Below are 24495 nucleotides of genomic sequence, written 5' to 3' on the forward strand. Positions count from 1 at the left end.
CAATCTGGATTTTGAAGCTTAGCGTCAGCCCACTGATGCTCTGCGCAGCGTCTCTGGTTCTCTACGTCACTCCTGTAGCCTCTACGTTGATGACACAGGCCCTTCTGGCTCTGTGCAGTCTCTGCTGCCTCTGCGTGGCTCCCTCTGGCTCTGTGTTTGCCTCTCTTTGCTTCTGCACTGGTCTCTCTACACTGTTCATGCCTTTCAGCCTCGTACTCACTGCCTCTCGTTGCAACTGATCACTAATTCTATCTCTCTTAGCAAACCCTGCTCTAGAGAATAGAATGACTGATCACTCTGGTGTATTCTCCAAGTGACCCTCGAGCCTCCTCTTATACTTTTCTCGTTGACAAATCAACGACCGAGATTAAGTCCCTAATCGAAGGCTAAGATTAGATCTCGCTTGATCCATGTCCTTTGGACCATTCTAACGCAGTTTTATATTAATTCACATTAATATTTTAATTTCCCTAAGTTTAGACTTAGGGACTCCATTAAAAATATTAATTATTTTAATATCTTCCAAACTGTTTAGAATCTGTCCATACCCTTTTTAGGTATTGGAGATCTCATGTGCCCTAACCTCTCCACCAAATTTCATGGCTAGAGCACATCCAATGCTACCCCAAATCAACAAGAAATTCCTCCTGAGAACTTCTCACTTTAGAAATTCGATCTCTTGATCTCTCGGTGTGTTTTCCAAATGACCCTCAAGCCTCTTCTTATCTGTTTTTGTTGGACTCGTAGGGTGAGCGTTGAGAGCCATGGACCTCTGCCATAACAGATATCACTTCATGGATCCCCAACGCAGATCATTGATTGCTCATGTTCCACCTTTTTGGATGAAGATGATGCACCTAGTTCACCATACCCAACCCACTCCATACTTGCACCATACACTTGGCAAATGTTTCAGGGTCTAGAGGATGTAACCTGTTGCAGAGGGAGGGCTTACATTACCATGCTAGCCCTTACAAATGGTCTTCAGGCATTTTCTATCCACTTGGAGACCCATGAGGATGTCATTGTGCCCCCACATCCACTTAGGAGCACCACAGGTTCTTGCTTGGAAAACAAGGGGCCAACCCCTTGTCCACTATGTTGGGAGTCCATTTCTACATCATGGCACCCTTTGGACTTCATTAGGCCTCCTCAAATGCCCAACAACTCACTTTATTGATCATTTGGCCCTCTTGAGAGGTGTATTCATGTATTGTTGAGCTATTTGGTGGGCTTATCACCAAAAGTATTGTTATTATGCACATTATTTTATTTTAGGGGCTCAATTAGGCCAATTTAGCTAAAACGAATTCATTAGAGAGAGTATAAATAGAAGTGAGGTGATTCATTTTGATCATCATCACTTGGATTGGGTTATCTCCTCTCGTGAGAATTTCGTTATCCTTCTTGGAGGACAAGTTTGGATGAATGGATGAATTTTGATGTTTGGATATCTTTCATTTTGTCTTGGAGCTTCTCTATTGGCATATCTTGATGATTGGATATACTCTTTCTTAGATGTAAGTGCTCTTTAATGTTATTCTTGTTATTTACTTTTGTCACATGCATGTTGCTGGGATTTTCTCTATAATGGGCTGAAAGTTATTGCTTTTCTTATGCGAAATTTTGGGAATTTGATCTTTTATAGTGTTGCATCATGTCATGGGTCATGTATGAATGAGTGAATGTTCCTAGAGATAATTTATGTCAAACTTTATCTTGATAGGTCATCAAATATTGCAAATCGAAGTGTAAAGACATTGAAGTTGCTTCTCTCATGCCCTAATGCCATGCGAAGTTGTTTTCAAGGCCTCCTTGACCATGTGAATCTATTCCAAATTACAAATTCTCCTTGACTCCATCTCTCCCAAAGGACAAGGCACTAATCTTTTGGAACATTCTAACCCAGTTTTATATTAATACCCATTAGTATTTTATTTTTCCTAAGTTTAGACCTAGGAACTCCATAAAAAATATTAATTATTTTAATATCTCCCAAACTGGTTAGAATCTGCCCAAACCATTTATGGGTCTTGGAGATCTCATGTGCTTTAGCCTCGCCACCAATTTTCATTGCTAGAGCACATCCAGTGCTACCACAAATCAACACTCCCTCCTAGCGAGGACTGGGCTCTAGTAATACTCCTCACTGAGCATTACTCTGATTATCCAACACCGGTACCTGTGCTGATGCTAGGCCTCCCCGCCCAACATCCTCTGCACTGTTGCATCCTGTACTGCCACCCATGGCCCTGCCACTGCCACTGTTGCATCCGTACGACAGCTCCCTCTGCATCCATGCTGCTGCTCGTCCATCCTCCCAACACTGCATTTGCACTGCATCCCACTCTCATCATGCTGCATCGTGCTACTGCACTGCAACTCAGTTACTGAGAAGTAAGTAACTGATCCACCCATCTTCTGACATCCCTGTCAGGCTAGAAACACTCCCGATGTTGAATCTCCCTTTGTCGCTAACCAATGCTCCCTTTACTGACCTCTATGTTGCTGCAACAACTCCCTGCATCTTGCACCGCTGCAAACCTCTCTGTGCCATCCTGCACCGTTGCAACACTCTCCATGCCTCTCGCACTGTTGCAACTTGCTAGCCTCGCGCTGCCCGAGGACTCCTGCACTGTAGCACTCTCTGTCGCTTCATCTGCATCCGTCTCTAGACTCTCTACCGACATCTGCTAGTCTTGCTACTCCTCTTTGGGGCTCCCGTAGCAAGGTGTAATCCAATAGGTTGGGTACCTCAAGGATCCTGCCCCTCATCGCCTGTAGTCCTCCTGACTACAGCTCAATGTCTCCCCACTTCTTCTCAAGTGGCACATGAGCATTCATGGCACAATCGTCATCTTCCTCGACTTCTTTCTCCGCCCTTACTGGTGCTACCTTCGAGTTAGAAGCCTCTCCCTTACTCTTCTTCCTCGAACACTGGTTCGCATAGTGACCCAGTTCCCACAATGGAAGTACTTGGCCTTGGAGAGGTCCTTCTTCTTCCTCTTCTCCTGCTTTCCCGCAGATGCTAGAGCCGCATCCTCTTCCTCCTTCTTGATCCTGAGCCCTTTGCTGCTACTCCCCGACTTGGTTAGCCGTCTGATCTCTTCTTGACGAAGAGCCACCCACAGTTCTTCCCAATCCGGAAGACTCGCCTGCCGAGTATGCTCTAGACAAATGTCTCCTAATCCTCAGAGACTGTGTTAAGTGCGGTCCTTACCATCAATTCCTAATCCGGCGTGGCCCCTATGGAAGTCAGTTGATCATGGATCTCCTTCAACCAACCGAGGAAGACATCTATTTGCTCTCCCTTCTGCATCTGGTATGACCTTAGCTGATTCTCCAGGAGCATATTCCTCTGCGCGGAAGTATGCTGGTACAATGTATTCAAAGTGTCCCACATCTCCTTTGTCGTTTCCTTCTCGGCAATATGTGGAACCACATGATCCTTGACCCCATCAAGGATGATACACTTTTCCTTAGCCATTGCCTTCTCGTACCTTTCATTAGCTACTGAGTCAACTGGGATAGCCATCACTCTCAAGGCGAAGCGCTTGATATGATCTTTGTCTAGAATGGACAAGATTCTGGCCTTCCAGACAACAAAGTTGGATGCTCCGTCTAGCCTGTCCTGATTTCTGAGCCCATTCACGACCATCTCGCTACTCTTCTGTCGACTCCTCCGAGTCTCTCTACTTACTGCCTGGAAGTTCTCGGTTTGACACCTGCTAAGTCTCTCTACTTCCCACTTGGAAGTTCTCGATTCGACTCCTGTTGAGTCTCTCTACTTCCTATCTGGAAGTTCTCTGGACTCCCTTTGAGTTCCAATTTCCCTCCTGGAAATCTTTCTGCCAACCGTCAAGTTGCCCCTCTCCAGTGATCTATGCGACTGGAACACTGATCCAGACTCCTTGGCTAGAAATCCGCCTCAGCAACAACTTCCTCTACCTTGGTCTTGTCTTGTTAGGTACTGTTCTGCCCACAATACCCCACCAGCTTCGCTCCTGCAAACTGGCCACAACTTCCTTCGCCTCAGCAACTGAAGGATTGAGCCTCTTGGCCCTATGCAATCCCAGCACCGACAAAATAGCTCCCTCAGCCAACTGCGTCAGTGCTCCTGGCCTCTACGTGGCTCTGCGTGAGCCTGTTTCTGCCCTCCTCAGCCTCTGTGCTGGCCTCTCTCTGGCCCAAACTGATGACGCAGTCCCTCTATGTCAACCCTTCCTCAATCGCTTCTATAAGGATCAACTATTGTCGCTCGGGACAGGTGATTCTGCTGCAAATGCTCTGCTCATCTAATGCCTTCAGCTCTCCTGTGATCTGCAACCACGCTCTGATACCATGTTGAATTTTCTAAGTCTATCTGTTAGAAAATTAATCTGTATTCTACTGGTTTATTTCTTCTACTTGTAAATTCTGAACAAGTGATTTAAAACATTTAAATATCGAAATAAACACAATACGGTCACAACATCTACAGATCATTAGCTGAAAGAAAACAAACACACAAGTGACACCATTATTTTTGGATAAATGTCCCCGGAAAAACCCAATGCGAGAAAACTAGTGCAGCTATTCTGAGGGTTATATTATTATGCAATCTTTCTGAGTACAACTGGGTGCATAACCGACTCACTCGATAGAGAAAAATACACGATAGCAATACCTGTATATTTGGAAACAGGTATTCAGAAAACCTGTCCCACGAAACCCTCTCCAGCACAACTGAAGCTCAACACTGACCCTTCTGGCCTCTGCGTCAGCCCCAGGACCCTCTGCATCAGCCCTCTGAGGCATTGCGCAGCCTCTGGGACCCTCTGCATCACTCCAGTAGCCTCTGCGTGGATGACGCAGTCCCTCTAGCCTCTGCGCTGCCTCTACTGGGCTCTGCATGGCCTGAACTAGCTGCTGCTCTCGCTGTCCCTGCGTGTGTGCTGGTCTCTCAGTACTGTCTCTGGCTTTCTGCCTAGTACTCACTGCCCCTCGCTGCTGATCACTAATTCAGTTTTTCTTAGCAACCTTGCTCTAGCAAAATGAATGACTGATCACTCTGGTGTGTTCTCCAACTGACCCTCAAGCCTCCTCTTATACTTTTCCTATTGGTCCTTCAACGGCCAAGATTATATCTCTAATCAATGGCTAAGATTAGATTTGGCTTGATCCATGTCTTTTGGAACCTTCTAACCCAGTTTTATATTAATACCAATTAATATTTTATTTTTCCTAAGTTTAGACTTAGGAATTCCATTAAAAATATTAATTATTTTAATATCTCCCAAACCGGTTAGAATATGCCCAAACCATTTTGGAGATCTCATGTTCTTTAGTCTCTCCACCAATTTTTATGGCTAGAGCACATCCGATACTACCACAAATCAACACCAACCTGGTACTTCTCCACATTGCCATGCGCCCACTCCTCTACAACACCCATTTAATTGTTCTGACGTTAGCACTCCTCTCCTTATCCTCCAACAACTCCTTGTTGCTCACCAAATCTACCAATTTAACACTCCGCCACAATGATAACAGGCAATTAACCACGAGTCTGGTGCTTTGCACTACCAAGCCTCTCTCACGCATAGTTTCTCACGCATAGTTCAAACCACCCTGAACTGGTTTAGCCTGCACAGAATACACCACTCCCAACAAACTCTATCGCTAATGGAGACCTACCCTATACCACGCACCACGGTGCCCGTAAGCCAGGAAACCAGCTGGAGCCACAAGACAAAAACCACATTAAGTAATTGAGGTACGAGCTTCCCCAATTCCTTCCTAAACCACTATTCAACTCCACCAGCACAACCAGGATTGAACCCTACAATAAAACCTGCCACAAAACACAACTTTTGCAGTTCTCTTGAGGAAAGTCGTTGGCTGGTTGGGCTTCACAGGCTCACTCGGTCAGGAGGGCGCCACACTGAGAACAAGAGCATATTAAAAAGCATATTAAAAAAGATGTCGTGTTGCACCGAGATATCACAGTCCAAGGGATGGAAATTTGCCTTATCTCCCACCAATTCGCATCAGCGAGTCGCCGCTCTACGTCGCTCACCCCAAATTGTGATTGCCGAAATATCACTGCCATACCCATCGAGCTTCATAAAACTTCCCTCTCCCACCTACCTCTACGTAAATTCACTCGAGCGAGGATGGTATGTTTCACACAAGCCTGCTCTAGCGTACCTTGCCACGCAGTCCATCTGCATGTAATCCTCATGGAGAAACTAGGAGGCCAAGATCATCCCCCGAAGTCCTCAAGTTTTCCACCCCCTCGGGGTTTGTATTTTTTAGTTTTATTTAATTATAGATTTATTTATCATTTTGTTTTATTTATTTTTTTCCTATAGCATTCGTGTCAATCCTTGACTAGCAACTCGACCCCATTATGTGTAAATTAGATAGTTGATTTTAAATTTTTTGTTATAATGGATCAAGTCCACCACCACAATGTGTCATTTTCATGGTTGATTTTTAAGTTTTCATTGCAATGTGTCAAGTTTGCCTACACTACATGTCAATTTGATGGTCGATTTTTAAATTTTTGTTGCAATGTGTCAAGTTGTGTTATGCTAAGATTTTAAAATAGTTATACTTTTAACATTTAAAAAAAATAATCTTGGTATAATGACTTTCATTTAGGTGCTCATTTTTAAAGTTTTTTTAGTCATAATTTTTCCATAATGCTATAGTTGAAATATGTTGAAAACTTAAGGTTTTCTATAGTCATGAAATTTGGTTTTAATTCCATGGTTGAAAAATTATCAAAATTTTAAGGTTTTTCTGAGTCATGGTATTTTATCTTTAATGCTATCATTGAAAACAATTATAAGTATTTTATCTTTAACACCATGGTAGAAAATTGTTGGAATTTTAAGGCTTTCAAACTCATTATATTTGTTGAAATTTGTAACTAGGTTAAGTCTTCATAATATTTTATGTACTCTTGATTTTATGTATGTGATGTAAAAAGAAAAAGATAATTCTTGTTGTTATTTTATAGCATGGGTTCCATGATCAAGGTTAAATTGTTCTAGGTCAAAGCAACCATTGTGTGCTTCTAGATTTTGTCACAAGATTCAAGAAGTTAAAAGAGTCATTATCATATGTAATAGACCCTATTGGGCATCTTGTAATTAGTCAAAGAATTGATTTCGAGTCATAAAGTATCAAAATACCCCTCCAAGGCCAAGTCAACCTGGCAACGAAGAAGTCGGCCTCATCAGGTTATTCGTCATTTGAAGATTCTATAAGAAGAGAAAATATTTTTGTGGGTTTTCCTCTCTAGGAGAGGTTTTGGCCTTGGCTAGCAACCTACATCTTGTGTCAATTTGTTTTATTGATCTTCATGTTTTGGTAGTTGTTTGATGATAAGATCACTATAATAATCAAAAGACGAAGAAGTTAATTAAAAATACTACAAGTTGAAATAAGGAACATCACAAGCAGTTATCAAAGTAAAGAAAAATCACACCTAATCTACTTGCCCTAGATTTCTCAACATGATATCAGAGCTAAGGTGACAAGGAAAGGCAACTTGAAGATCACTCAATTGACAAAATGATACATAAGGGCCAAATACAAGAGGAAGAGCATCAAACAGATCTAGTCATCACATCACAAAGACCTTATCATCTTGAAGGAAGAACTCTTGGAAGAAGAAAAGAGACCTCAAAGACCTTAACTCCATCTCAAAGAAGGAAGGACTCTACTCATTTGAAGCATCTTCGGAAGCCTCCCACATTCTAAATCATCATCCAAAGGAAGCAAGAAGAACACTTCATCATCATCAAAGGAATCAAAGTGATCTCCCTCATATTGAATAAAATATCACACCTCAAGCATCTTGAAGAAGAAGCATTGTCATTTTGAAGAAGGAAGATCATCCCTCCCTCATTCTAAAGCTCACACTCTAGTGGAAGACATCATCATCAAGGAGGCATCTTCATTTGTCAAGTAAGTACTTTATATTCATGTCTCAATCTACAAATCAAATGACTACTTTCTGCAAGGAGAACAATAAACTTGTTGGGACATCAAACTACCTTGCATGGAAGAAGAGAATAGATTTGATTCTCACAAAAAATGAAATTCTTGATTATGTTATGGGCTCCATCACCAAGCCTCCTCAAGATTAGGTTCAAGCATTATTGAAATATATAAAAGGAGAAATAAGGGCTGAAAGAATCCTCATTGAATCTATCAAGGATTCTCTCTTTCCCATTGTAGAAAAATTGAAGTCATCAAAAGAAATCTATGACAAGTCGGTAGATATGTACTTTGTGAGCACAGCTGGAGAAATTATATCTTTAAGAACTGAATTATACAAAATGAAAGTGGTAAAGGAAGAAGGAGTAGCTTCATATCTTATCAAGATATCTCAAATTAAAGATCAACTACAAGAGCTAGGAGAAACAATGTCAGATCCAGAGATGACTAGTAGTGTACTCAATGCACTACTGGAGGAATGGGGAAACTTTGTATCAAGCATCTATGTAAAGAAGGAAGCCACACCGTTCAATGACTTATGGGCATTATGCAAAATTGAAGAATCATGATTAAGAGCAGAGGATGACGTTGAATCTAATGAGTAGTCTCAAGCATTTGTAGCTATGTCGAGGAAGAAAGGAAGGTTTGGAAAATTTGAGCCTCAATAGAAATTTCAAAATAAAGTTGACATGTTTAAAATTCAATGTTATGAATGCAATGAATAAGGGCATTACAAGAGGAATTGTCCTAAACTCAAGAAGGGACACAAGAAACGGAAAGAATGAAGTGAAGCCCATGTGACCGAAGAAATAAAAAAACTGGAAGAGAAGAAAACAAAGAAGGAAGAAGTGAAAGACCTCTACTATTAAAGGTCTCTCATACATTAAGTTCATTTTCAAGAAAGCAGTGATGATAGGATGCATTGTAGCAGTATTGAGATGGCATCACATTAGAAACATAAAAGGATAACAAAAGTAGCAGTTTGCATGGTTGAAGCATGTCATCTAGCAAGATTGGAAGATAAGAACTCATTACACCTCATCATCGTCAGAAAGAAGCATTTGCAAGAAAGGATCATCAAGATCCTCCATTAGAATCTTTATTGGAAAGGTTCACCTCTACTTAAAGAAGCAAGTCATACATAGATAGTCTACATTCCACCTAGTGTGGGATCCATAGCTTGGAAGAATGAAGGTATGATGACATAAATGTGCAACGTGATAATTTAGTTGAAGTGTTTTTCCATCTTCAAGCAAGGGAAAAGAAACTTCTAAAGGAAGTCTAGATGACCACATGAAGGAAGAGGTATGCATAAATTTGGTAACTTTTTGATAGATAGGAAAAGTCATGTTTTCACTTTGTTACAGATGAAAATGATTGAAATGCTCTATCTCATGAGCTTGATTGAAGAAGAACTCTTTCTTATGGATGATACATGAAGGCATAAATACAATATATGTTGAACTCTTGTACATGATGACATGATAGAATCAACATTATATGACCTCCTGAAGAATATGAGAAGATGGGCAACAATTGTTTTTATGCAAAAGGATCTATGTATAGAGATTCCAAGGAAGCAGTATGTGAAGAAGTTGAAAGAAAAGTTAGTGAAAATACAACTACATAGATGATATGGATAATCAACATCTGATGTTAAAAAGGATCGGTTATGGCATCTCCTTGAAGAAGTTATGAAGATCCTGATAAGTATGATGAAGTAGGAGTACCTTGGTAATAAATGTCTTGGAGATGGATTCGTATAGTATACAAAAATATGTTGATGTTGCAGAAGCAAATGTTATGACGAAGGGCCATCATAAAGAGGTAATTCTATTTTTGAAGTTCACTTTTTGATTTTTGAAATCAAGCATTTGGTTGGATTGGAATAAGGCTACCAACAAAAAGTTGTAGAAATTCACCTACAACTAGTACACACTAGTACACATAAAATTGGATGGATGATTCTGAAAGGAACATGACTTGGAAGAGGTAGCAATATGAAGAATAGCCAGATGATGATAAAGAAGGTCACTTTCCGATGAAAAGAAGGATGACATGACTAGCATTAATTGGTTCAACACTATGTTTCGTTGAAGGAAAGTGATGAGAAAGATGGTCGAAGCCCTACAAAGAAGTTATGAAAGAAGATGGCTCCATGATGTAGAAGTTGAAGTTTACTCATGACATGATGATGTAGAAAAAGGAGCCCTACAAGCCGCTGATAGTACCATGATTTCCACAAAAGAATAGATAACTGTTGATGGAGGGAGCTTGGGTATATTCCTTTCATGTGAAGGAATGAGTAGATCCTCCCTAGTTAAGACGAAGAGATAGACACATCATGAAGAAAGAATGGAGGATTAGGTAAGCATCTGAGACCGATACTTCTTGAGGATAGAAGTAGTCTCAGGAACCGATGCTCCTTGAGAATGAGGTAGGGCATCCAATAGGCAAGAGTAGTCGAAGAGGAGATTCCTTGAGGATGTGTAAATCCAAGAGGGGAATGGTCCTAAAAGGACATACCTTATGAGCATCTAGATGGTGTATGTGCCTTGTGAGACAATGATGAAGGTGTCTATAATCATTGTCTCCCCAACATTGTGCTCTAATCTAGTGGAGATATAGAGCTATTAGTCAAGGCCTTGCTATATGACAATGTTTGTTGATATGATGAGATGCATTGATATGAGCTGAAGAGATAGCATATGAGATGGCTTACCAATCCAACTCTTCTTATGAGAATTCTTCAGTATGAGAATGTCCTTGTACCATTGATATTATGAATAGCTCCCTAGTTAAGAGGGAGTGTTGAAATTTGTAACTAGGTTCAGTCTTCATATTATTTTATGTACTTTTGATTTTATGTATTTAATGTAAAAAGAAAAAGAAAATTATGTAATAACCCTTCCAATAAAAATCTGCTAAATGGCTTTCTCAATTTTTGCAAATTATGGATGGAGAAAATTTTGGGTACAAACTTAGGAAAAGTGGGTGAACATTAATTAATTTAATGTTGTGTGGTAGTGGAGGCCCCAAACACTAGACAAAGGGAAGATTAATCACATAGTGGGATGTGGGGACCACCCCATGATGAAATACGCACCCCCTTGATGGAGAAATTCGAATGGTTAAGGAGGGAGCTCGAATTTCTTAGTGAAGGGGCCCACATGAAGGAAGGGAGAAGAAATTATAAATAAGAGGAAGGCAACATCATTAGGGGGTGTTGCTGCACAGAGTGTCTAGGCACCGCGACAATGCTTAGACCAGGGGCTGTCACCCTGATCCCCAATCTCTCTGTTTAAGCCGTCTCCCTATAGCAGGCTAATGAGGGTAGACCCTATGGATAAATGGGATGACGGAGAACCAGTGGGGAATCAACCGGCTTGGGGGACACAACAAAGCAATCGAATACTTGGCTAAAGCTAAGCAAGACTCAAGATTTAATTAAATTATAAATGATAAACACTAGTGCCTCAAGGAGTCAATGATCCAAGTAAATGATTATCAACTGCTGCTTAGGAAATAATTAACGATTGCCTGAAAATATTTGCCAAACATTTAACATGTAATGAGCATAAAAAAAAAAATTCAAGCAATAACGATCAATTTCAATAGATGCACAACGTCTTAGCAATTAAATTTCAAGAGATGCAAACGCTTTTAAACAACCAGGAGATTTAAATGCTAACTAGTTTTGATCCCAGAAACTAAAAGACATATGCTTAGAGAACCAAATTTAGGAAAATTTCACCACCTTCAAATAGTTAATCTCTAGATATAAAAATTTAAACACATTTAACCATAGTCAGTGTTGATAATATCGGTATCGGGAAAATATCGGCGAGGGTCTGGAAAATATCTTATCGGAAATATCGGCAAAATATCGGCAAATATCGGCAAGCATAAAAAATGCATAATATATTCATTTTTTTTCAGATTTCTAAACATATAAAGCAATAACAACATGAACTAAACACATTGGCACATAAATATGAAGAAAACACTGATATATATGATATCAAATAGAAATGATACATCAAACTTCAAAGGCGATACCAAATCCTGCTGATCCCTGATAGTGATAAATTGATAATTGTCCAATCAAGGACTCAAACAAAAATTAAAATAACATCACACATCCTGCTGATCCCTGATAGTGATAATTGTCCAATCAAGGACTCAAACAAAACAACATCACATATATAAAACTTTAAAAGTATTTCATCATCATGAGTTATAAACTTATATGTAGCAAAAGTTGCAAAACAAATAAAACTAGCAGCTATCTATCTGAGACCATTGGCCTCTCCCTAGCAGCTTTCTTTCTGTCTTGTTCAGCAATTGCTTCACGAGCTTTTTGTATAACCTCTGCACTAGAAACCATACAAGGCATGACATCTGCATCATATGCAGAGAGTTTAGCCAGATGGTATTTCAATCGTGTAATCCCTCCTGACATCTTGGTCCCACACAAGTTGCATGATATAAGTGCCTGATTTGCCCCACCAACAGCCTCCCCATACTCCCAAAATGGGTCCAAAGCTTTTGGCATATTTGACATTTGTACTTGTAGTGAACTAATTCAAACCTAGGGCACAAAAAAAACAAAAAATTGGCATTAAATGAGTATAACTATACAGTGCCCAGCAAACACTCAAGAAACTATTTTAATTTTTAAAGCAACATCTTCATGTTCAGAATTTAAACAACAAAAGCAAGCATAAAAAATGCATACTATATTCATTTTTTTCAGATTTTTAAACATATAAAGCAATAACAACATGAAATAAACACATTGGCACATAAATATGAAGAAAACACTGATATATATGATGTCAAATAGAAATGATATATCAAAGGCGATACCAAATCGTGCTAATCCCTGATAATTGTCCATTCAAGGACTCAAATGTGGAGAACCAATACAAAATAACATCACATATAATAATAAAAGTATCTCATCATCATGAGTTACATGTAGCATAACAAATAAAACTAGCAGCTATCTATCTACTGCCCTCTCCCCCTTTTACGGGAAAACATGATGGGCTGTTTGTCAGGCCTGCCCCTAGTAGTAGAAGGCCCTGACACTGCCTCTGCACCTAATGTCAAATAATGAGTGATAGGCATGGAGCTATGCTCTCCTATATCTATAGCAGATGGTGTTGATGCTGATGCTCCCGCAGTGTCCTCCTCCAGCTCCTCCTGCTCCTCCTCTAAGTGCTGCTGCTCCTCTGACTCCGAGTCCTCCTCTTGCTGCCCCTGCTCTAATGGATCATCTGCCACTGGCTCCTCCAACCATGAAGGTGACTCCTCCAATATGGGCTCCTGAGACTCCACCCTCCACGGAGACAATACATCAATATTGTCTAAGGAAATGGCATCTGGATCCACTGGTGATTCTATTTGCCTCACTCGAAGTCGGATGTTGTAATGCACATACACCAAATCGTTGAGGCGTGCGAACTCCAACCTGTAAGAGTGTCAAAAAAAGTAATGAGTCTTGACTCTTGACTCTTGAGTCTTGACACTTGAAGGTCATAAATTAAAAATTAAAAATTACAATAAGTGTAATTGCTCAACTGAAGGCTTGAGTTCAAAGTTATACCTGTTGCGCTTTTTGGCGTGTATTTTCTCAAATACACTCCAATTGCGCTCACACCCTGAAGAGCTACATGTTTGACTCAAGATTCGCATAGCCAAATTTTGCAAATTTGGTACCCTTGCACCATAGCTTCGCCACCAAAGATCTACAACAAAATAATGAAATAAAAAATTCAAAAACTTAAAAGTTAAAACATAATTAAATTCAAATTTATAATTTCTAATGAGTGATGACTTGTCACTTACGTGGCATGAAGAGGGCCCTTTCCTTAATGGCATCATCAAAGCCAAATAGGCCAACACAATCCTGATAATTATGTATCTCGCGGCTGATTTTGAGACGAAGCTCAGAATCAGGTACCATCCTCTCAATACAGGAATGGAGCCCTTCAATCACCTCGCCATCAAAACGAAAATTGCATTTGTATGCAAATGCAGGGTTGAGGAAGAGTGCTGCTGCATGAATGGGTCGATGAAGCATCCCTGTCCACCGACTATCGATCACATCCCATAACATCATCTGCCTATTAAGGCCAGCAGAACCCTTGTCTGCATAATAGGAACGAATGGCCTCCTTGGCCCTATCCATGCCCTCATACAAATAAGGCATTGCAGGCTTCTCTCCATCCACCAATCTAAGAACCTTTACTATAGGTTCGCTAACTGCACATGCTTCTTCTACTCCACGCCAAAATGTCTCAGAGTACACCATTTTTTCAATGGCTTTCCCATCAGGTCTCCTGCTGTATCTACAACCACGCCAATCATTAGACACAAACATTTGCTTCAACTCGTACTGACATCGAAGCAAAGACTGAAGAGTAATAAAGGTTGTGGCAAAACGTGTGATGGCAGGACGCCGCAACTCCTTGTTTCCTGTGAACCTCCTCATAAGGCTAAGAACAATAGCATGGTTATAAATAAACTTGGGGATGCTCCTAGCCATATGAACTGCCTCCTTGATGAAGGAGAGTTTCCCCATATCCTCAAGCAACAAATCAAGACAATGCGCTGCACATGGAGTCCAGAACAATGTGGGATGCCTCTCCATAAGCATTCTGCCGGCAGACACATAATTAGCTGCATTGTCTGTTACGACTTGCACCACATTCTGCACACCAATCTCCTGAATGAACCCATCTAACAACTCACATATCGTTGCTGCATCTTTGATATGTTCTGATGCATCCAACGATTTAATAAACATGGTACCTTTAGGACAATGTACCAAGAAATTTAGAAGGGTCCTACCCTTCCTATCTGTCCAACCATCAGACATCACTGTGCATCCAGTGACTTCCCATGTCTGTTTCAACTCCGCCAATCTAGAGTTGATGTCCTCTTTTTCTGCTTGAAGAATTGGCCCCCGCAACTCCTCATATGTGGCACTTTTGTACCCTGGGCCCACAACAGCAATAGCATCACACATTGGTTGCCAAAATGGATTGGTTTTTGTGATGCTGAGAGGTAAGTCGCTCCAATAAATACACCTCCCCATGACTCTATCTGCTTCTTCCTTCTCCTTTTTTTTGACAAGCGATTTTATGCCAGGTTGTGCTCCAGCTCCTGTTCTTGGAACAAAAAATGATGACCTCGCATTCACACTAGCATGTGATGGTGTGCCAGTTGTGGAGCCCCTCCCACTAGCGCCAGTAGGGCCACTACCCTGAACATCAAAATCATGAGAAGATATCCCAAAGGATCTACCTGCACGTTCAGCTTTGTTTCTTTCCGCCTCTTCCTTCTTTCTGTCCTTTTCTTCAATTGCCTCAAGAGCTTTTTGTATAAGCTCCGGACTAGAAACTCTACAAATGCCAACATCATGTCCAGGGAGTCTAGCAAGATGGTATTTCAGTCGTGTAACCCCACCTGTCATCTTGTCCCCACACAATTTGCATGAAAGATATGCACGATTTGTCCCACCATCAGGGATCCCATACTCCCAAAATGGGTCCAAGTTTTTTGGCATATTTGTATTTTGTAGTGGGCTAACTCAAAAGGAAACCTACAGCACCAAAAAAAATTTGGAATTAGTAACTTAATAACTTAATAAGTAATACGAATTTACGAAATTCCATGGGTGCAGGTCTCAATATCAAATCCTCATTCTTCAAAGACAAATGGAATAAACTTTAACAAAGTTCTACAATCTGCAATCTTCACACAAAGGACCCTAGTCAAGCTATGTAGAAAAGACTAAAAGAGTCAAAAGACATTAAAATCATAAAATATAAATGTATTCAATAACAGCGTTAGAGGACTGCGATTTGGCTGCTACAGGCAGTGTATAGTTATACATTGAGGATAATAAAAGCATTTATAAATTATATTTATGCTTCTAATGTTGGCTTATATGCTATCTTCTGAGGATAAGCAACTGTTGGCTTATATGCTATTTTTTACAGGCTGCACACTTTGAAAACTTGAATCAATTATATATTAACCCTGATTTAATTGCAGAGATTTTACAGTGATTTTTTTGAAAGGGGTTTGTCATTTCTTCTCGGCATTACATTTTTAGATCTAACAGTGTTTAATTGGCAGGGCTCTTGAGAAGGCTCATTACTTTTCAACACCAAGCTTGAAACGTTGCCTTATCTCTGGTGCAAAAGGGCTTGAAGCGACTTGGTTATCTGCAGAAAAATTCTGAAGGCTTTCAAGCCTTGAAAACTTAATAAAGTTCCCCTAATAATTTGACTAAATAGAACTAAAATATGACTAATTTTGGGAGCTAACTATTAGCATTTCTGGCTTGCTGCTCCTCTGGCTGTGAGAGTTTTAGATCACTGGTGTAAGTTTGCAGGTGTTATAGTAAAATTTTGACGAAGATTTCATCATAAGTCTTGGCATAGAGACTGATTTTCAAGAAGATTGTTCATTGCTGCACAGTGCATATATGTCTAAGGCTAACAGGTTTGTGTTTCAGGTGTGACATTCCTCTTTGAAAGGGTTTCACTGTTTATTTGGGGTCTATACATTGATATTTGAAGGATCACATTAATATACCAGCAACAAAGGGAATGCCGCAAGGCTTCAAGCCTCAATCCTCTCCCTAACTTGACATATTTCCTCACTTTCACATACTTCAGATCTGAAGTAGTTGTTGCAGATCCTAATCTCACTGATAATACAAACTTAAAACCATAGTATAATGTTCCATTGACATATTTTAAGACTGTTTTTGTTGTGTTTCAATGAATGCCTTTGGGGAACGTCATACATTACAATATAATGTCAACAGCGTTTTATTTATAACCAAATAACACTGTGGTTAATAGGTTATAACTGCGTTTTATTTATAACCAGTTACCAAATAACACTGTGGTTATAACTTGGAAATACATCGTTTGATCTATGGTTGGATTTGGACATCGAGTTGATATCAACTATGAACAAATATGTTGCTGCCCATCCCAATATAAGTCGACCATTGGTTTTCTTTTGACCTTGTCTGCAATGAAACTGGCAGGAGAAACGTCCAACTGACAAAGGAAAGACAACATCGAATTTATATCGACTCATTCGTGGCATCTAAAGAGAAAGTTAAAGTTAATTGTTGATGGGAGTCATAAGTTATAACTGCGTTTTAAACTTTTATTTATGACCAAATAACACTGTGGTTATGACCAATATAAAACGTATACACTGTAATATCAATATGTATACACGGTATAAGACTCGACTCTCGACTCTCCATGGCACATGCGTATAGAATATGCATACCTGTAGGGTGGGCGCTGTAGACTGTATGTAAACCCTCCTTCGCAGCCAAAGATCAACCTCAAACCCTCCGCACTGTTCGCACTCGGACTCTCCAGCTCTCGAAAATAAAATGACGCCTAAACCCTAAACAAAAACCTATTTATAAACTGTGCCGGCGATATATACCATCGTCGCGCGATTTTTATAAAAATATCGGCGATATTTCGTATTTCTCGCGAGATTTCCGAAATTAGAAAATATCGCGATTTTTGCCAGCCGAAATTTCGTCTTGATGAAAATCGCGCGATATTTACGAATATCGCCGATTTTTCGGCGATATTATCATCACTGACCATAGTAATATGACAAACACCACAACAATTTGTTGTCAAATCTTTCCTTAGCATAAAAACACCAAGAAGAAACTTTAGATTTGCCAACTTAATTGATCCTTAGGAAAAATTTCTCAATGTGCTAAGCTAGACTTAATGTGGTAAATGATTAATTAAGATCTTTTAATATGACCAAGATAAATCAAAGGATGTAATAATTTTTTAATGGGCCAAAGGCCACAAAAAAAAAAAAAAAAAATTAAATCTTCTAATGTAAAAAAACGCCTTTGGTTTTAAGTTTTTAGATTGTCTCAAAGTCACAATAAAAATCAAGCCCTTTCTTTTATTTTTTTTAGTTCTTAAGGGTTTCATGGATTTTTTCAAAATTTTTATATTTTTTGATGTTAAAAAAAAAATTAAGTCGAAAATTAAGAAATAAAATGAAAACAAAAATAAAAGCCAAAAGAAAAAAAATGAATTTTAAAACTAAACCTAACCGAAGCAAACAATTAAGCTAATCTAAATCATAGATGGAAAAAAAAAAAAAAATTCGATGTTGCTAACCTCTACTCACGCATACATAATATGCAGCAAAAGGTCAAAATAAAATCAAGACCAACCCTAACACATACAAAAAAAACGTGTTTTTCATTTGTAGGTTTGAGGAACGCTTGGAAGGCGGCAGCGTTTCGACGGAGGAGGCAGGGGAATTGGAAGCGGATGGAGATAGGGTTGCTCGATGGGAAGTTGTGGCAGTGTAGGAGGTCGCACGCTCAGCAAGAGGAGGAAGGGTTAGCTGCGGATAGGAGATGTAACAGAGCAAAGAAGAAGACGGATGTATGGCAGGGCTGCGAATTTGGACGGAGTAGCAGCAACAAGGATACAAGGAAATGACCAGTGCGCGGATGGTCAACACGTAGATGGAATGAGGTCTGCGTGGAAGAAATTTGCGGATCTGGACAGAGAGCAAGGAAAACGCAAGCCAGCAATAGCGTGGGTAATGGATACGCAAAGAGGGTTTTGCAAACAACGTTTTGTAGGTAGAGGCGTGGAGGAAATGAGAAGGACAACACGCAGAGGAGAATGGAGGAGAAGAATGCTAGAGCAGAGGATGCAGGTCTAGGAGCTGGGTGAGAATGAAGGAGACTACGATGGTGGCAGAGGAGAGACACAGTTGCAGCGAGAGCAAAAAACACAGGAGGGGCAGTGTTGAGAAGTATGGCAATGCGTAGATTTGAACTGTAGTGAGGGTTTTACACAATTTGCCTTAATAAAGAAAAAATCGAATTTTTTTTGCAACAAAAATAAAACCCCAGGCAGCAGCAGACAGATGGCCTGGAAAACCCTCAAATTTCTTCAAAAATCTTAACAAATAAAATAAATTTAAATCCTTTTGCTTTAGATTTGCTTGATGAAAACCCCACAAAAAATTTTCCAGATCTGAAATAAATACCCCTGCAAGCGCTGATTCTGAAGCTAGATCTTACCCTCCAGGGCCTAGATCTGGCTTCAAACAAGAATTCTCCTTTAGATCTGCAACCTGTGATGAAAAAAACAAAACACCTAGAAACAAAATATACAATGATGAAATTAAAACCCCAAAAACCCAGTTAAATAATTACAGTAATTACAAGCTGAAGGCTCTAAGTAGCCAGATCTATCATTATGCCACACATATTTTTTAAAATTTTAAGTTTAAAGTGAGGTGCTTCAGAGAAACCCCTTCATACATCAACAATGGAAGTTCTCATGACAAGCCTGGGATAAAATCAAGCTGGGCCCTTCAAAAAATGATGATCGGGAGTTGGCTAGTCCAACTGAAAACTTCCCCGAACGCCCGATGATCTCAAAATCAAAAATTTCCTGCACAACTCAATTCAACCATTAACATAGAGAGAGAAAACGACAGTAAAATTCAGATTTAATGGAGATACCTGCCATTATATTCAGAATTTAAACTACCATTCAAACCCCAGTGATCAAATAAGATACCTGTGCTTAAATCACTCTTCATAAAGCTATCATCAATGGCTGAAAGGAAATCTATGCATGAAAATAAAACATCTCACAACATTTCAACGAAGAGTAACACCAGCAGGAATTAACTCCAAAGTCTTTCTTTATTGCACATGAAAAACGATTACAAGTGAGCTTTCACTTAGCACACGACTCCAAGATCGAATGATCTCAACTGAAAACTGACCTCCTATTTAAAGACAAAGCTTCCAACGGGTAGTTTGAGTGATCCTTGTCAAAGTGATCTCGACTGTTGATAAGGATCAAAATTTCTTTTAATCTAATCCGTCAAAATTTTAAATTATTGAGGAAATTCGAAATTATCAATTAAATGCATTTTAATTAATTCAAAAATTAAATTTTTGAATTAATTTCCTCAAAATTTTGACTTTGACTTAACCCTAGGGCTCGAGGGCATAAAATTTAGCAACATAATCAATTAACCTCAGTCCCTGGACCTTTTAAAATTTAATTTTTTAAAGGACCCTCGAATTTAGCTTTTAGAAAATTTAAATTTACCTATGACCTAGGACTTATGAGGGGATAAATTATTTTTCTAACTCCCAAGACATTTTGCACATGATTTTTTACATTTTTACATCTCAAGGGGGGAAACCCCATTTGATATAGACCCTCATAGACTACCCAGTTCTGCGACACAAACATAATTTAGCAGATCAAGCAATTTGTAATAAAATAACCTAACCAAATAGTTAGGATTATTCCCAAATCACTTTTACGTAGACTCGATCTAACACATTAGGATTGCCCTGAGATTCTAATGACAAAATCCATTCCGACTTTGGGGTAAGGCTGAAGGAAAACTCTGTCGATCATGGATCGGTGAGACAAAAAACATTTTGGAATGTAGATCATCACCAGAAAATTAAGTTTACCTAGGCAATTACATACATGACACGGGTCTGCTGAGATTATTTACAATTTACACATGCAAATTGGGTTTACAATATAACATGATCAGGCTGATGATGATAGTCGAATGGCACGGACACATTGATCAAGCGCTATCGCTTTTGCGAAAAAAGGGGGTGTACTGCGATGGGTCGTTGACACGTAGTGGTCAACATCTGGCTCTACTTTGGGACACGTTGTTGCACTGTAGGAATGTGAGAATCCAGAATCTGCATCCACGCAACACACAACAAAACATAAGTAGCGTCCATCCAAAAATCATCATATAACATTAAGCACAAGAAACATATAAGCTCTTCATTTATTAACTATCTAGTAACATGAAAAGTAAATATAATACTAAAACAGAAATGAAATGCTAAAAAGACAAGGAGTAGGGTTAGAAATACAATACAAAGGATGCCCCATGGCATCAGATGTCATCTTTGAAGAATAGCTTGAGCATTTGGCCATTTGCAGGTAAGTCAAGTGGTTCGCCATCCAATTTTCTCAAGTGGAATGAGTTTGGTCCAACAATGTCTCGGATAATGTATGGTCCCAACCACAAACTGTCAAATTTCTTATGTTTTCCCGGTTTTTCATTCTTGTGATCCCAAAGGAGCACCATATCTCCAACCTGCAAAGATCTAGATCGAGACAATTTATCAAAGCTTTTCTTAATGTTAGATTGACTTTTACATATATTATCAAAAGCTGCCCTACGAGTTTCATGCAACTCCACAATTTGATCAATTCTATTTTGAACAACATTTTTATTAGTGGAAAAATGTTGAAGGAGCTAATAAGCTGTCAATTTCAGGTGCACAGGTAAAGTTACATCCAAGCCATAAACTAATTCAAAGGGATTTTTACCAATAGCTTTCTTTTTAGTGATTCTATCTGCCCATAAAGCATACTTGATTTTGCTATCCCAAGATCTTTTATTATCCCCTACTATCTTCTTGATAATGGTTATGAGATTTTTATTACTTGATTCAGCAAGACCATTACCCTGAGGATAGTAATTTGATGAATGAGACAAGACAATGCCATACTTGAAACAAAAAGACGAAAATTCTAAAGAACTAAAAGCCTTGGCATTATCAGTGGTGATCTTAGCAGGGACACCAAATCATGATATTATGTTCAATGAAATCCATAATGACCTTTTCAGTGGCATTCATAGCAGGGATGGCTTCAACCCATTTAGTGAAGTAATCAGTAGCAGTCAAAATCCATGAGTAGCCATTGCTAGAATTTTCAGGAAACTTCCCAATGAAGTCTAGACCCCAATGCTGAAAAGGTGCCTCCACAACGACAGGTTGTAAGGGCAGGGCATCAAGCTTCTGTTTCCTAGTGAACAGTTGGCAAGCTTGACAACTTCTAAGTTTCTAACAAACTTATGCACATCAGAAAAAATTGAAGGCCAATAATAACCAGCTCTCAAAATTTTGTGGGCAGTAGTTCTAGCAGCATAATGACCACCACAAAATCCTCAATGAAACTCAGAAACTAACTTCTTGGACTCAATTTCATCAATGCATCTAAGTACTATGCCCTCAGGATTTCTCCATCCAAGACCATCCTTCATGAGGCAATACTTAGTGGCTTTTAATCTAAGAACCCTTCTCTTATGAGCGACTAAATGGTTAGGACATGTAAGATTTGACAAGTAATAAATAATGTCCTTGTACCACTCATGCTCTCCTAATCTCTGCAGCTTAGGCAAAGATGAATCGTTAAGACAAATCAAACCAAGAGCTTTTTCATTACCTTCGGCCATCATTTGAGCCAAGCCTTGGCCTTTGACTAACTTGGTGAGTCTAATCTCTAAATCATATTCCTGTATTTTAGTAACCCACCTAGCACGAGTCCCTAAGCAATTAGTTTGAGTTAATATATCCTTAACAGCAGAATGTGGGACAAAAGCAACTATTTTGGAATAACCCACATAAGTCTTGAAATGCTTAAGAGATTTGACTAAGGCATAGGCTTGCTTTTCCATGGTATTGTACTTTAACTCAGAATTTTGAAGTGCTCTACTCGTGAAAGCAATAGGCTGCTCGTGACCATCCTTATTTTTCTGCAATAAGACACTAGCAATAGTATCTTCAGAAGCGAAAGAGAAAATCATGAAATCCTTAGAGTAGTTGAATTGAGGCTTCTGTGATCCATATCAAGTTTATGAGAGATTTTTCGGCGTAAATCACATGATATTTCATTTGTTGACGCGTTTCGAACCAACCAGTGTGGTTCATCGTTAGGACAAGTTGAAGAATCAGATCTAGATTGCAAGTTAAATAGTCAGAGCAGAACATCCAACGGCAATAATATTTGACCAGGCAACGACTATATTGACTAACTAACGGCTATATTTGACTAGGAAATGGCTAGTTGGACCAGACCTAGGGAAAAGGGGGGCATAACATAATTAATTAAATAAAAATTAAAATGAGTTAAAGTTAAGGATTTAAATAATTATTAAAATAATAGTTAGTTATACTATTATTGAATTAAAAGTTAAAAGGGGGCGGGGGGATATATGAATTTACATAAAAGGTATTAACTATTCTATATTAATTTAATTTTTATTTTATATATATATATATATATATATATATATAAATTAATTTACGTATTATATAGTAAGAATAAATCTCTAGTATTTTAAATTTTAAATATATTTAACTGTTAAATTGTTTAATTATTTTAATTATAAATTAATAAAAACATAACATTGATTTCAATATTAAAGTAATTATTTTTCTTTTATTAATTAAGTTATAATTATTAGTGTATAACTAATAGCATAAACTAAATGCTATTAAAATACCTCATACTATATAAACAACCCATCAATGAACAAAGGCAAAAGAGAGAAGGTTACGGGATAAGAAAAGCCATGGAGATCACCCCGAGGATGACACCATTGATGGAAGCAAGGAGAGGATGGTGGAGACCTAAAATAATTGTCGGGTCTGAAGAAAACCCTAGGCATCTTGATGATTAGGATTTGATGGCAAAGTCTTGAGATTTGATGTATGAAACTCCGGCATGATCTATGTGAAGATGCTCAAGCACTTGTGGAAGATTTGATGAAGTCCTAGATGGGATAATCCTTAGCAGATCTGGTTGGATACTTGAAGACAACATTGGTATATGGACCATGGACATTGATGGCTCTTGAAGATTGATTCAAGAGGGAGAGGATCACCTCTCATTGAAGATAAGTATTTCTTGACTTATGATGCTTCTTACTTATAGATCTGATGATTATGTTTATTTTTACATATGTATTTGAGTATATGGATGTTTCTAACCTCCATGATGAGATGTGATGAGTAGGTCCTTCTTGAGGATCCTTTTGAGATGCAGATCTGGAAAGAGGTAAAGAGGTACTTGATGAAAATATGACAAAGTACTTCAAGCAGCCTATGACTAATGAGCAGATGCTCAAGTATTTGAATACTACAAGGTATGCATGGTATGTTGTGTTTCAGCTGTTGGCTCGGTTGGATGAGAATGCCTCTTTCTTTATTGGCTCATACATGCATATGAAAGTGACTTGGATCTATGTTTCCTATGATGAAAAGATGCACCTGGTATTGAACACTTTGATCTTATTGAATTCTATGAGGCTATCTAATGTTGATACATTGATACACTTGATGTTTGGCTAACATCTATGATCTATTTGTTGGATATCTTGATCCTATCAAGAAGGCTAGCACCTTGGCTCTAGAAAAATGATACTTGGAATGATGGAATTCATATAGAAGCATAGTTCATTGACTCCTATACATGAGTCATTGGTAATGCTTGCGATAAGCATGATGAAAGCATATGGAAAGAGTGATTGACACTCTTGTTGTTTTGATAAAGCTTTATTGAATGACCTAATTTGATCTCATTGGTCATGAAGAGCACAGTAACT

At 38.9% G+C, this 24495-nt stretch overlaps 2 protein-coding genes across 3 annotated transcripts in view; one reads left to right on the forward strand and one right to left on the reverse strand.

The window, feature by feature from the left end:
* The window catches only part of LOC149204295 (uncharacterized), a 453795-nt gene that overhangs the window by 342677 nt on the left and 86623 nt on the right, over positions 1-24495 (forward strand). The window lies entirely within an intron of this gene.
* Positions 12226-15600, reverse strand: LOC149204296 (uncharacterized). Its single transcript, XM_089394678.1, has 3 exons — positions 13846-15600; positions 13604-13745; positions 12226-13468 (listed from the first exon to the last, which is right to left on the reverse strand). Exons 1-3 carry the CDS (start codon positions 15566-15568, stop codon positions 13006-13008), a joined length of 2328 nt encoding a protein of 775 aa, XP_089250804.1. The 5' UTR covers positions 15569-15600; the 3' UTR covers positions 12226-13005.

The sequence above is a fragment of the Pinus tabuliformis genome, chromosome 1_2 (genome assembly GCF_031772625.1).
Source record: "Pinus tabuliformis cultivar Carrire ecotype Pingquan chromosome 1_2, CPIR1, whole genome shotgun sequence".
Taxonomy (NCBI): Eukaryota; Viridiplantae; Streptophyta; class Pinopsida; order Pinales; family Pinaceae; genus Pinus; species Pinus tabuliformis.